The sequence below is a fragment of the Sphaeramia orbicularis genome, chromosome 15 (genome assembly GCF_902148855.1).
Source record: "Sphaeramia orbicularis chromosome 15, fSphaOr1.1, whole genome shotgun sequence".
Lineage (NCBI taxonomy): Eukaryota > Metazoa > Chordata > Actinopteri > Kurtiformes > Apogonidae > Sphaeramia > Sphaeramia orbicularis.
This window is the reverse complement of record NC_043971.1, coordinates 5221067-5235829: the sequence shown is the minus strand read 5'-3', so window position 1 is coordinate 5235829 and position 14763 is coordinate 5221067. Positions and strand designations below refer to the sequence as shown.

Genomic DNA, 14763 nt, shown 5'->3' with positions numbered 1-14763 from the left:
TAAAAATAGAACCATCGTTTAAGTGGTACTTAACCACAGAGCATCCTATAATCATCCGTCTGTTAATCAAGTATGAATCATCCAGTCATAAGACACACACAAACATGTATTTATAATAAAAACACACGTCAACACTGTAATTAACTGACTAAAAGCAGACATTCATGTGATATGGTTTAGACATTTAATCAGGCACAAACACTAGAACAAAGTGTGGATGTGACTGAGATGTTTCAGTCAATGAAGCCTTAGTTTGATGCATTCATCACTTCTATCATACTCTGGTTTTTTTGGAGGATTTGTGTAAAATGAGAAGTTTATTTCACAAAGAACGTGTGTTCCACTGTAGTTAAATTACTGAATAAATATGTTTCAAAGAAGAGACTAAGAGGTAAAAAAAAAAAACAAAACAGCGCAGCTCCACTCAAAACTGACCTCAAAAACCAGTTTCACCTTGATTACTGATAATAATCACCTTTTCCTGAATACATATATAGAAATGCAATAAAATCTAGTGTTTTAATTTATTCACTCACCTTTTAAACATAATATATCAACACATCTTAATGCATGTACGGTATAAAATAAATGAACCAAGGACACTTAATAATTTTCCATCCAACTAGTGAATTGTGTAAATAACTACTGACACATTTTAATATGTGTATGTGTAATAACTGCATGGTTATCAGTAAACTATTGATCATTTTAATTCACAAACTACATTAATGCTCCTTCAGTGACAATTATTAGTTTCACTGTTATTTGCTGTAGTGTTTAAGATTTATTGTATTTTTTTACTTTGTCTGCCTTGGGTTTTTATAGCAATATTGATTTATTTGCCATAAAATGCATTTTATGCTGTTGAATTATCAAGTAATAGGGATCCATATGAATTAAATGAGTAAATACAGTTATTGATCATCAACTGTAGGTTAAAGCTCAACCTGTGACTTACAGTAAAACGTTACGCATGTAAAATGTGAATTATGTGCAATAAGTCATGAAATAATCCTCTATTCTTACAATAACAAAGCAATATTTATTCAAATACAAATGCACAATTTTTTTTAGACTTATATAAATATACACACTGTCAATATTGTAATTATTGTGTCTATTCATATTTTATGTCTATATTTATTTTATCCTACTTTTAGTTCTATTCTTATTTTACTTTCGTTAAATTTTGTTTAATATTTTCTTAACTTTATAGTTTTTTGTAACTTTGTATTTGCTCTTTTCTTAATTTCTGATGTATGTATAATGTTTTTATTAACATTATTTGCATTGACTGGAGTAGTATTCCTAATTTCATTGAACACAATGACAATAAACGCTATTCTATTCTATTCTACTCTATTCTATTCTACTCGATGTGTTTCTGGTTAAATCTAGGGACACAAACCTCCAGCTTGTCACTGAATTCCTCAGAGTACGGAATAAAGCGACTGTCGTTGTCCCCTTTGTAGAACCACGTGCAGCGGCGGACTTCGGTTGGCTCCTCCTCCCAGAACACCGCAGTCCTCTGGCGGTCGTAGAGCTGCACGTCGTAACGGCCACCGTCTGTTCGCACGATCACATTCTCTGGGTCGGGTTGAACTGGAAAAACAAAAACGGTCGATCAGTAACAAACTTCACCTCTGCCCCACAGGTCACATCATGGACTTCAGGTTAAAATCCTGAGTATTTTTTCATATGAATTATTCATGTTCGGAGCCAAATACCTGAGTTATACGTCTCCTCGAGCTGAAGGGAGTCGATAATGCTGAACGGAAGCCAGACACTCTTGGACTCCACCTGTTTGCAGTAAAACCAGTGAGGCTGAACAGCTTCGTAGATGTTGTAGTTGAAGGGCATCATGGGACCGGCGGGGACGATGGCGCCGGCGGTTGAAGATGAAGGAGGAGGAGGAGGAGGCGTCTGCATCTGTGTAGGAGGAGGCTGGAGATGGAGGAGAACAAAACATACACTTGACTACAAATGGTTTTATGTCAGAAATGTAGTTTTTGATAATCTTTTTGCCATAGAAAAAAAACACACAAATGGTTGTACATTATGCTCTTTGCACATAATATTAAGTTAAATACATCAGCTCTGACTGTTTGTAATGTTTATAAAAGTGCAACTCATCACTGTGTTACTTTTCTTTAAATTAACTAATCAGTCTCAAGGTCATTAAAAAATCTAAATCAGGGGTGGCAAAGGTTCCAATTTGGCCATGGAATACATTTACAAATTGAAAAAAGTGCAGAAGTTACACTGAAGATATTAACAGCCAAAAGTGTCAAGGGCATTTTAGTTCCAAACTTGAAACTCCAAAATTTTTACAAAATTCTGCCTGTTACTAAATGTTTTATATCACCAGAGATTCACTGTGATCTGTAAGTTGTAATGCACATGTGTAAATGATAAGTTGAAATATAATATTGTTAAAATTGCACTTATTTTTCCTAAAAAATTTCAAGTTTTTCCAAGTTAATTGCATTTTTTTGAAAGGATAGTGTATAAATGTACACATTTTCATTATTTTTTTTATTTTTTTTGCACTAAAACAAAGAGAAAAATTTGATGTTCTCATTATTTTTAGGTTATTGTGTTATTATTTTACTGGTCTGACCCCCTGGAGACCAAATTGGACTCTACTCTTAACCCCTAAACTAAATGGAGTTTGACACCCCGATTTAAATTGCTGACAAATTCTGTTGAGATGTCTAACCCATTACTGCAATGTTGGCCTGCAAAGATGAAAATTATACAATTACTCAAATCGCAATCACAACAATCACAATATAACTTTTTCACCAAATCCTGCAGCCAGATTAGAAAAAGCAGGAGTAAAAGGTATTTTCTTAACAGTCATTTCATTAACTTTTATTGTATCTAATAGGAGTAGATTAGATTGTTGTCAAACCATGAATCTTAAAACCTTTATAACACTGATGTGAGGCAGGAAAAATGACCTGGTACCTTTGTGAATGCTGGTCCTGACATCGGGAACGCCTGCGGTGGCGAGCTGTACGAGTACGGAATCTGTGGAGGTGTATGGTTCGGCGGCAGGACTTCCGGAGCCGGTATGTACGGACTGGCTCTGCTGCTGGTGGCGGTGTGTCGATACGGGTTATGACTCTGCGGCTGCATCTGAGGAGGAGGCGGAGTCATCGTGTTGGGGGGAGGAGTTTGGCGTCCCATAGGGCTCTGGTAAACTGCCCCTCCAAAGGCTGGAGCCTGCATGTGTGCGCTGGGGGGCGGAGCCATGCTGACGCTGCTGGGAACAGAAACCGGGCCCATCGATGGCGGTGCTGCCGACAGCGCCGGTGGCGGACATGGAGACTGACCGATGGATGCGAACGGGTCACTGCTGGTCACCGGACTCGAGAAGTAGTTAAAGGTAGAAGCAGCCGGTCCATTCCCTGAGGTCTGGCCGAGGAAACTGTCTTCTTCTCCAACATCATTAGAATCTTCTAATGGATGAGAAAATAGAAAAATGTTTAACATATGACAAGTGAACTGACTTATTTACAACTGTGGATTATTTACAAACCACACTATCTGTGGATGAAGTATTCTATATAAAAGACTATCGTACCTCAAAGCATTCATTCACATCCTTAAATAAAACAGAAAGAATTCAAAAATATTAACTGTGCAGTAAAATGGTTCCTGTCAGTTTTTAATGTGAAACAGATGCATCTAAAAAAAAATAGAATATAGTGAAAAGACATTTTTTAATTCATCAAACTCATGGCTTTCATTTTGATTCCAGCTTTCACCTCATGAAAACCCAAACTTAAGTATCTCAAATATTAGAATATTAACAATCAATCAAAAAAGGATTTATAAAGCAGAAATGTCAAACTCCTGGAGAGTATGTTCATTTCTGCACTCAACACTTGATAGAGCTCCTTTTGCACAAATCACTGCCTCATTGTGATGTGAAGGTGGAGGTCTGTGAATCTGCTGAGGTCTTATGGAAGTCCAGTTAAGGGCCTTCAGTTCATCTGTACAAATAATACCAAATACATTCTCTCTAAGGTTCAGGTCAAGTACTACAGTATAGTTGTATCACAGACAGAAAACCAGTTCTGAGTAGTGTTGACACTGTGCAGGTGAAGACATCCTCTTGGAAAAGAAAACAAGCATCTCCATAAAGCTCGTCAGCAGACGGAGACATGAAGTCTATAAAACCTCCTGTTAGACGATGGCATTGACCTTGGACATAATAAAACCCAGTAGATCAACACCAACAGAAGACAGCACACCCCAAATCATCCCTGACAGTGCAGACTTAAACTGGATTTGGATTCTGTGAGTCCCTCCTCGTCCTCCAGATTCTGGGACCTTCATTTCCAAATGAAACATAAAATTTACTTTGATCTGAAAAGAGGATTTTGGCTCATTGAGCCCTGGTCCAGGTAAGCCTCTTCTGATGTTGTCTCTGGTTCAGGACTGTCTGGACTCTTGTAGTCCATGTAGACTCGTCTGTACATGGTGTCCCTGGATGCTCTGACTTCAGCCTCAATCCACTCTTTGTGAAGTTCCACCAAGTTCTTGAATCAGCTTTTCTTGACTGTCTCCTCCAGGCTGTGGTCCTCCCTGTAGCTTGTCCCCCTTTCCTACCACATGTCTCCCTTCAGTCAACTTTCCCTGAATATTCTTAAATATAACACGACCAGTCCTTTCAGCAGTGGTTCTCTGCCACTTATCCTCCTTGTGCTGGATGTCAATGAGCGTCTTTTGCACAACAACAGTCTATTCAGCCATGTCTTCTATAATTGTGGTAGCGTGAACTGAACCAGACTGAGACAAGCATAGTAATTCTGTGGCATAAGTAGTGATTTTACTCAAACTTCAATTGAAAAAAATCTCTGAACTGGTGAGACATCCAGAGTGTGCAACCCTATGAGCCTCCTGAGGGTTAAGCAGTTTGAAAATGAATGAACTGAAATGAAAAATTCTAATATTTTGAGATACACTTTTTATATTTTTTGAGCTGCAGGCCATAATTATCAAAAATACAAAAATTAAAAAACTCTACTTATCTTAGTTTACATGTAATGAGTTGAGAAAATGTGCAATATTAATTAAAAAAAAACAAAAAAACTGACAAGAACTATTGAACAATTTCACAATATTCTACGATGTTCCAGTCTGCCTTTACTCTCCAGCAAAAACAATGTATCTTGAAATGTGGTGATAATTAATGTTTAAAGTAAGCTTTTATAGATAATGTTTAAAAGTCTCCTCCTTCTCTTAAACTCCTCTCATATTCATTTGAAAATCAGTTGTCACAAACCTGAAAACAAGCTTTTTTTTTCACGAAAACATGACCTTTTAGACAAACATGGTTCCTACAGTAAAGCAACAATCACATGATGATCTTATTACATCTGATGCAGCAGTGTGATTTTAGTTCAAACACTTCATGAAACTGTTCAAATGAGCTCAAGCTCAAACATATACATCAGGAAAATGTAATGCACACATGATGCAACAAGAAAAGCATTTAAAAACTTCAGATATAAAAGTAAAAGACTGACAGGGACCACAATACTCCATAATGACAAGTACTTTCGTTTTCTTTTTTCTTCTTGTTTTTTTTTTTTTTTTTTTTTTTTTTAAATACATTTTTCACAATTCCCAAAGTAGGGCTTTAAATGAATGCAGCCTTTTTACATGTACTGGAGTATTTTCACACTGTTAATACTCTTAAGTAACGGATCTGAACACTACTTCCACCACTGTTACGCAGCTTTATATCCTTAAATACATCGGGTTAATTGAATACACAGAGAGAATAAAGACTAATTAAAGGATTAAAACCCTCGGACAGCTCAGACACACTGTTAACTTTGTTGTTTTAACTGTTACTCAATGCTAAATAACAGCTGACAGGACATCAGGAACCACCGGTTAGCATTAGCATGCTAATGTCAGTGCTAAGGTTTGGACGTTTCCTCCGTCCGCTTCTCACTCTTACCTCCTGACAGCAGAGCCGGCCCGGTGGCCTGACTCACTGGCATGAACGGCAGACTGAAGTTAAACTCCGGAGCGGCGCTGAATAGCAAATTTGAACTAGTATTAGGAACATTATTATTTTTTCTATCTGCCATTTTCCCCTGAAATTACACGTACCCACTACCGGAGCAGCAGGCAGCACAGCTTCAGCTCTGAAACAGCGTCGTGTTCCCCTGCAATAGGTTCACTGATCTATAAAACATCAATCAACCAGATAGAGTGTTGAAGAGCCGGACGTATGGTTTATAGATCTGTACAAACCATGCCGCTCACTGGCTGGCTGTTCATCTATTACTGTGAACAGGTTTTGATTACTGCCATCTAGTGCTGAGATTGAGTAACTGCACCTGGAAATTTGGCTCTGAATCAATTTTTAGTAAAAATTTTATACAACTTCACACAAAAAATAAAATTGGGCTCTATTTTCCCGAATTAACGAGATAATTATCTCTTAATTATGAGAAAAAATAAGTTTAAAAAAATTGGCTCTATTTTTCTGAATTGACGAGATACTGCGTTCTGAAAAAAAAAAAAAAAAAAAATTCGGCTCTGTTTTTCCGAATTAACGAGATGCTGTTTACTAAAAAAAATTAAATTTGGCTCTTTTTTTTCCAAATTAACGAGATAATTATCTTGTAAAAACAGAGCCGAATTTTAATTTTTTCAGAAAACAGTATCTCGTTGACTCGGAAAAACAGAGCCAATTTTTTTTAATTTTATTTTTTCTCAGAATTATGAGATAATTATCTTGTTAATTCGGAAAAACAGAGCCAATTTTTTTTTTTTTTGTGTGTGAATGCAATACGCTTCTGTACACAACAAATAAACTTCAGACTAATAAATAAATAACAAATATGAAGCCTAGCCTTCACACTGTTGACTAAAAATTGACAAAACTGGCGCATAGTAAAAATAATAAATAATGACTATATGATAAAATAGTGAAAAAAATTGTGTTACTCTATTACTAACTATAGGTTGAATGATGGATGTAATTATTGTTATGATATATAACATCATGCATTTTTTTATACATTCTTATTTTTTACCTTAACCCTTTCATGCATGAATTATGAGCACTTTAGTCAATATTTTTGTCTTGAGTGTTTTTACTCCTCTTTAGGCATGAAAAAAACAATACAATTGATTTTTTAAATTTTTTTTTAAATGAACCTATTTTTCGTGGAGTTACAAAAATGTCCACTCAGCTGGACACCATACATTTAAGTTCTGAAGCAAAGAAACATTTATTTAAAAAATCATCATCAGAAAGTGATATACTGTGTGAAAACTATGAAATAAAAACATTTTTAATGCCGCCAATTGCTAAATTGCTACTGTTTTCTCACATTTCATCATACTCTAATGTTAGTTATTACTCATTTCATGGTGATAATATCCTCCTGAGACCCAGGAAATTGACAGTTGTAGCTTTTTTACTCTAAAAAATCTTCTTGATTGGAGAGGCTGAAGGAGGTAGAGGAGGAGAGGCTGGAAATTCACAGGTGAGGTTCAGTAATAATGCATATGTTAGTCATGAGAATAACTTTGCAGAATACATTAAATTCTTGTATTCTCTATAGATATTCAGAGATGCATTCTAAACATGTCAGTTGCTGGAGTTTTTTCTGACTATGATTGTTTGCTTGTTTGATCAACTTTACATGATGTGAAATTATGATCGCAAATGCAAAAAAACATCAACTTTCAGGAGTGATGCCTTTGTGTCCCCACTAATGTCAAACTCAAACCTCCTCCCTTTCCCTGACATAAACCCTACCTGTGACAGATGCAAGCAGACCACAGCAACAACAGACCACATGCTATGGTCCTGCTCCAAACTTATCCCCTTCCGGAACTCTTTTTTTGATTTCATTTCCAAGGCATATGGGTGCCGTATTCAGCCATCTCTCCTTCCTGCTATTTTTGGTCTCATTTCATGCACGGATGACTCAGTTCCTTCAGCTAACCTACAGAAAGTTGTGGCCTTTGCATCTTTACCAGCTAGACGTACCATTCTCTTCAAATGGAAGGACTCATCACTTCCAACACACGATCAGTGGATTAGAGACATCATGATTAATATAAAGTTAGAAAAAATTAAGTGCACCCTAAATAACTCTATTAATAAATTTTACAAAATATGGGAGCCTCTTTTACACTGTGTGAATATGTTGCCTGGCCTGGAACTTTAAAAACATTTTAGGTGTTTATATTGTAATTGACCTGTTTTATTTATTCATTTATTTATTTTCTTTCCTCCTTTAATTGTACCAGAAGGCACTGTCTTGACTGTCTTTATGCGTGTCTTGTTTGTATTGCCTTTTTTTTTTTTTTTCCTTTCCTTTGGGTTCTGTTTGTTTATCATTTCCAGTGTCAATCTTTGTATTATGAATACATTGCTTGAAATTCTAAATGTTATACTTGTGAAATGAAAAGTTCCATAAATGTTGAAAGGTTCTATAAATAAAGTTAAAAAAGAAAATAAAAAATCAAACCTGCTCCCTTGCTGATAAATGCAAAATACAGAGCATAACCACAGAGTAAATGGTGATAAATCACTTACGAAAGGTTAAAAATTGAGAAAAATTAATTTGGGAACTGCTACAAAAGCAGCACTGGGTGTTTATGGGTTAAACTTTCATCCAGGACCAAAAAAAAATCAGCCTTTCAACATGAGAGAAAAAGTTATTATCGACATCATCAAAGAGCATATAAGCAACAAGATAGACTACGTTAGTTTTTTAATTCAACATGGCGGACTCGAAGGTAATATTAAACAAACAGTAGCTGTTGCTCGTTATCTATTTAACTTTTTATTGTAGCAAAGAGTCGATGCATAAAAATTAGGTTAGGGTAAAACTTTTTAGAACAGTTTTCAGTCCTAGATGGCGGAAATGTACTGTTTCGTCCTCTACGTTCTTAGGACCGTGTCTCTTCCGGTCGCTTCCTTTTCAACAAAACAAACGCACCTCTGCCTTAAACCGGTGACGCAAATTTCCCGCCCTTCACTTTTGCCATCCTTACTGAGAGGAAAGTCAACAAATTAGCGTTTCCACTGAGGTTTAACTCCGACTTTATTTTACTTGATTGAGTCGCGTGTCACCGGCGAAGGATGCCCTCCACTCATGACTGGATCAACAACCCTCTGGGGCTCGTGGAGGAGATGTTTGGTGAGAGACAAACCGGACTTCAGTCCTTCTTTGACAGCTAGCATTGATCAGAGAGCCTAGCATTAGCCACATGCTAACACCATCACATGTGGCTTTATGCGTCCCCACAGGACTTTAAATTGAACAAATAACAACAGAGGACGGGTTTGAAACGCACAAACATCTGCTCTGAACACTTTCACTTTGACTTAGAGGAAGCGCAGGCATGTTTTTGCGGATGAATCTGTGCGTAAAAGTGCAAACTCCAGCACGACAGAAGTGGAAGTATTCAGATACTGGAAGAAAAGTATTAGGAACAGACTTTACTCACATTAAAAGTTCTGTATTTATAAGATTATGTACTTAAAAGTATCATCAACAAACTGTATGAGGTGCAGAAGGTAGTTATTATGCAGTAAAATAGTTCCTGTCAGTGTGATCTGTGTATATAAGTTTATGTTTACTTTACTGCAGCTCATCTGAACTAATGCTAACTATTGGATATTTCATCTAAGACCAGGATGTCAAACTCATTTTAATCCAGGGGCCACATGCAGTTTAACCCTTTCATACATACTGGTCACTACAGTGGACAGTTCTTCTACAGCTGTTCTCTTGTATATTCATGGATTTTGTTGTTTTAGTTCCATATCAACTAATCCAGTAGACCAGGGCTGTCAGACTCTTTAGTTCAGGGGCCACATTTAGCCAAATTTGATCTGCAGTGGGCCAAACCAGTAAAATAATAACATAATAATATACAGACAATGTCAACTCCAAACTTTTCTTTATGTTTTAGCATGAAAAAAGAAAAATTACATTCTAAAAATGTTTACATCTACAAACTATCTTTTAAAACAACGTGAATAACAGAAACAAATTGAAATTTCTTGAGAAAAATAACGGCAATTTTAACAGTTTTATGTTTCAGTTTATCATTTACACATGTACACAGTGGTGCAGCTTGCCATTGGGCAAGGCAGGCAGCTGCTTGGGGCCCCTAAGCCAGCAGGGGCCCAAAGGACCAACAGACTTGACACAAACAGTCTAAAGAATAAGTTCACTACAAAGCGGCAGTGAGAAGTTGCAGTAAAAACTAGCTGTCTCAAATTCTCTGAAGGGGCCCCCTGAGTCCAAATTGCCCCTCCCTCACCTGTCTGTCTCTGTCAGAGTGAGATAATGCATGCAGGTTGTGTGCTATGCATTTATTTATTTATTTATTTAAATTTTATTTTATTTTATTTTATTTTATTTTGCTTGGGGCCCCAGGGGACCCTTTCTGCGCCACTGCATGTACATTATAACTTACAGATCGAGGTGGATCTACAAATACACAAAACATTTAATAACAGACAGAATATTGGTAAAATTGCACTTAAGACATTTCAGGTTCATATTTGTTCAGGTCATTCTTTTTTTTATAAGAAATGATAGTTTGTTTTAGTATAAATACAGTAAAATTACATAAAAATGTTGACATTTACAAAGAGAAGATGTTCAAGTTGTCATTATTTACAGGTTATTATAATCGTATTTTACTAGTCTGACCCACTTGACATTGAATTGGTCTGAATGTGGAACCTGAACTAAAATGATTAATATTTTCAGTGTAATTTTTGCATTTCATAAATTCATCCTGCAGGCCGGATTTGGCCCCCGGGCCGCATGTTTGACATCCCTGCAGTAGACAGTTATGCATCATCCCACACACTGCAATTCATACCATTACTGTAACTTTACAGTTCTTGATAAACCTGATCTGCACTAACATGTTTTAGTGTAAATCAATTGTTAATTGTTATACAGTAATTAACATTTTCTTTTAAACAAAAATGATTTTTTTTTTTTTTTTCATTTTACCTCCATGAAGTGAGTAATAACTAGTATTAGAATATGTGAAAATGTGAGAAAACATCACATTAGCGGCATTAAAAATGTTTTAATTTCATTCTTTTCATATCGCTTTCTGCTATTGGGTCAAAACACGGTATCGAAATCTCTCTGATGGGACATTTTAGAGACAATTTGGCAGATAGTGTTGCTAAATGACCCACATTTTTACTTTTAAATTCATTTTTTGCTTTAGTTGGACCATAGGGATTATCCAAAACACGGAGCTACTTTATACTGAAATAAATGTTGGAATGGCAATCAATTAAAGTTTGCTCTCTGACGGGACATTACTGTGATCTGACCCTGTTTGGGTTTTAAATACATGCTTCTTTGCCTCAAAAATTAAATGTATGGTGTAGCTGAATTGGACATTTTTGTAACAACATGAAAAAAAAACCAAAACTCGATCACATTGTTTTTTTCATGCCTAAGGAGGAATAAAAACACTCTAGAGAAAAAATCTTGACGAAGGTTCTCATAATTCATGCATGAAAGGGTTAATATGAAATAAAGTGGGCCGGACCAATAAAATAATATAAATAATAGGATAAGAACTGATAAATAATGTAAACTCCAAAATGTTTGCTATGTTTTGGAAGTGGAAAAAGTAAAATTCTGTAATGAAAATGTTTACATGTATGAACTGAACAAATATGAACCTGAAAATTCTTGAGAAAAATAAGTGCAATTTTAACAATATTAGTAGTAGTTTATCATTTATACATATGCATCACAACTTACAGATCACAGTGGATCTACAAATAAACAAAACATTTAGTAACAGGAAGAATATTGTTAAAATTCCACTTACTTCTCTTAAGACATTTCGTTCATATTTGTTCAGGTTTTTCACATTTTTTGTAAAAGGCTAGTCTGTAAATGTCAACATTTTTGTGTAATTTAACTTTTTATACACTAAAACCAAGAAAAAAGTTTGTGGTTTTCATTATTTATTTATAGTTTATATTGACAGTGTTTTACTGGTCTGACCTACTTTAGATTGAATCGACCTAAAATGATTTGAACGTCCTTGATTGTTAATATCTTAAGTATAATTTTTGTATTTCACTAATTCATCCCGTGGGCCGGTTTTGACCCCCGGGCCGCATGTTTGACACCTGTGATCTAAGAGGTTATTTTACTTTTTAGAAGGAGTAGAACTGTATCATCAGATGAAATGACATTAAATCCCTATTCCACAAACGCACAAAATAAACACATTTGGAGATTTGTGATGAAATCTGTCATCTAAAAATGTACCAAACTGTCAGACAAATGCATTAGAGTAAAAAATACCGAAATAGCCTCTGAGATGTGGATATGTAGATGAATAAAGCGGCATAAAGTGGAATTACTCCTTTTATTACAGCAAAAGTGAATATCAGTGTCAAAAATTAAAGTTCCACCTGTCATTTCTCAAATAGGCTCATTTTTTTTTAGCTTAACCCATAAGGACCCAGTGTGACTTTTGTGTCAGTTCCCAAACTGATTTTCTCTACGTTTAACCTCTCCTAAGTGATTTATCACCATTTATTATAATATTATCCTCTGTATTTAGCATTTTATCTGGCGAAAATCATCTATTTTCCTATGTTTAAATCACTGATCATGTAGATGTTCATAAAAATTAAGAGTAAATTCAAAGGTTATTATATCAAAACGGAAAAAAACTGAAGGAAAAGTGACTTTTTCAGTAAAATCTCTCATTAACTGAACATAAACCCAGTGTGTCCATCCACTGTCATTGATCAAACTCCATGGGTTTTACTGATGAATCAGTGTTGTATAGGATAACGGTGTTTCCACGGTAACTACGGAGCCTCTGAACATCCAATAGGTCATATCTGATGACCATGAAAAGATGAATAACTATTTTACACCAATTATTCACATGTACTGATAGGATTAGTGGATCAACAGGTATTACACAGTTTAGAGCAGGAGATAGTTTTGGTCAACAGTGAATGTTTGGGTCTGTATAATAATAATAATGATAAATTTTAATTTATAAGCGCCTTTCAAGACACCCAAGGACACTGTACAACAAGATTAAAACAGACAATCCATAAAATACAAAAAAATAAACAGATAAAAGAATATTTACTATACATAGAAATAAAGATGTAAAATGGAGAGTAGAATTATGGTGGGTAGGCTATTCTGAAAAGGTGAGTTTTGAGTCTGTGCATTTCAAAGACACATAATGAATAGACCCTGTTATACTTGAAATGTCAGCTTGTTTTTGGGCTGTGGAAGAGTTCGTTCATTTGCATATCGAGTCAGGAAATGAGATGTATCAGAAGCGTCACATGTGGACACACTTCCGAACACCAGGTGGAACAGACGCTCTTACAGCTGGACTCTGGTAGAATGTCTCAGGACGGATGTAAATACAAGGTGTGAACGCGAAGCCAGAGAGGAGGTTCAGTCCACAGTAGATGCATCAATAACAGACGAGGATGTACCAGCCAGTTAAAGGCAGGAAACAGCAGAAAAATGTGTAACTTGGAGGATGATGGGGATGAAATGAAGCAGAATGGCTCGCGTTCTATCAGTGGGACTCTGTAGTTTCTATTGTGCAGGTGTTTTATTGTTGTTACTTTAATTTTTTTATCGCTTATTGTTATGACATACATATATTTCTTACTTTTTGGTAATCATTATTATCACTATTATTATTTTAATCATTGTTACTGTTAGAGCTGCAACCGATTAATCGACTCAAAGTGATCCAAAAAAATCATTCAACCACAATTCCCCCGAATCAAAGCTTCGTTTCCTGCATTTCTCTGCTGTTAACATTGGTTCCACTGTTGTGTTTCACACAGACGCTATTGTGACGCACAGAGAAGTTCAATTCAGGAAAACTACAAACAAATATTTCCCTTCATCAATTCGAGTCGATTAATCGAATCGTGAAATTTTGCATTCACTTCAAGCACCTAATCGATTAATTGGTTGCAGCTCTAGTTACTGTTGTTAATATTAGTATTGTTACACCTACTATTAATATGATTACTTTTATTACTTTTCTATTATTATTATTATTATTATTATTATTATTATTATTAACTGTTACTATTATCTTTACTATCATTATGATTATTATGATGATGATGTAGATGATTATTTTATTTATTTATTTGTTTATTTAGCAGGGACAGTACACATTAATGACATTTCTGTAAATGTGCCAGTATTAGCAAAAAAGCTTTTTTTTTCAACTGTTGTCCCTGGGTAAGATGTAAAGTACCAGCATTCATAAAATTAGAAACAGTGTAAAATGAAGGCTACATCCCACATTAGTTCACACACACAGTATACACAGTTAACCTTTAAGAACTAGCATTATTATTATTTATTACTCCTTTCTAGTGGGCAGTTGCCTCTTTTTACAGGAAAAAAAAATCAGCAATAGCTATAAAACCAGTAGTTTTACAGCTATTGTTGTTTTTTTTCCTCTTTTATCTTCTGCTTTTTCTTATATCTGTACGTACAGTTTTGTTCTGCTGCTGAAACCTTATTTTCCCAGAAGCTCTGCCCAAGGGATCAATAATGTTCTATCTAATTCTGTCGACTTCTATCTAATCTACTCTAATCAAATCTAAAAATGACTTGTAGTACAAAGAATGATTCTGTAATAAAGTGAATTCTGCATCTACACGTCCTCACTGACTGTATTTCCCTGACGCTCCAGCTT

At 35.4% G+C, this 14763-nt stretch overlaps 2 protein-coding genes across 2 annotated transcripts in view; one reads left to right on the top strand and one right to left on the bottom strand.

Annotated features, from left to right (window-relative positions):
- Positions 1-6174, bottom strand: part of LOC115434346 (SEC23-interacting protein-like) — a 30508-nt gene extending 24334 nt beyond the window's left edge. The window contains exons 1-4 of the mRNA XM_030156252.1: positions 5981-6174; positions 2971-3464; positions 1728-1944; positions 1409-1602 (exon numbers count right to left, since the gene is read on the bottom strand). Coding sequence (XP_030012112.1) covers positions 1409-1602; positions 1728-1944; positions 2971-3464; positions 5981-6113 — 1038 coding nt within the window. The 5' untranslated portion in view covers positions 6114-6174. The remainder of the gene's footprint in view (positions 1-1408; positions 1603-1727; positions 1945-2970; positions 3465-5980) is intronic.
- Positions 6175-9015: 2841 nt separating this feature from the next.
- The window catches only part of LOC115434561 (mini-chromosome maintenance complex-binding protein-like), a 12894-nt gene continuing 7146 nt past the window's right edge, over positions 9016-14763 (top strand). The window contains exons 1-2 of the mRNA XM_030156599.1: positions 9016-9191; positions 14761-14763. The exon at positions 14761-14763 is cut by the window's right edge and continues 89 nt beyond it. Of these exons, the coding sequence (XP_030012459.1) occupies positions 9134-9191; positions 14761-14763 (61 nt within the window). The 5' untranslated portion in view covers positions 9016-9133. The remainder of the gene's footprint in view (positions 9192-14760) is intronic.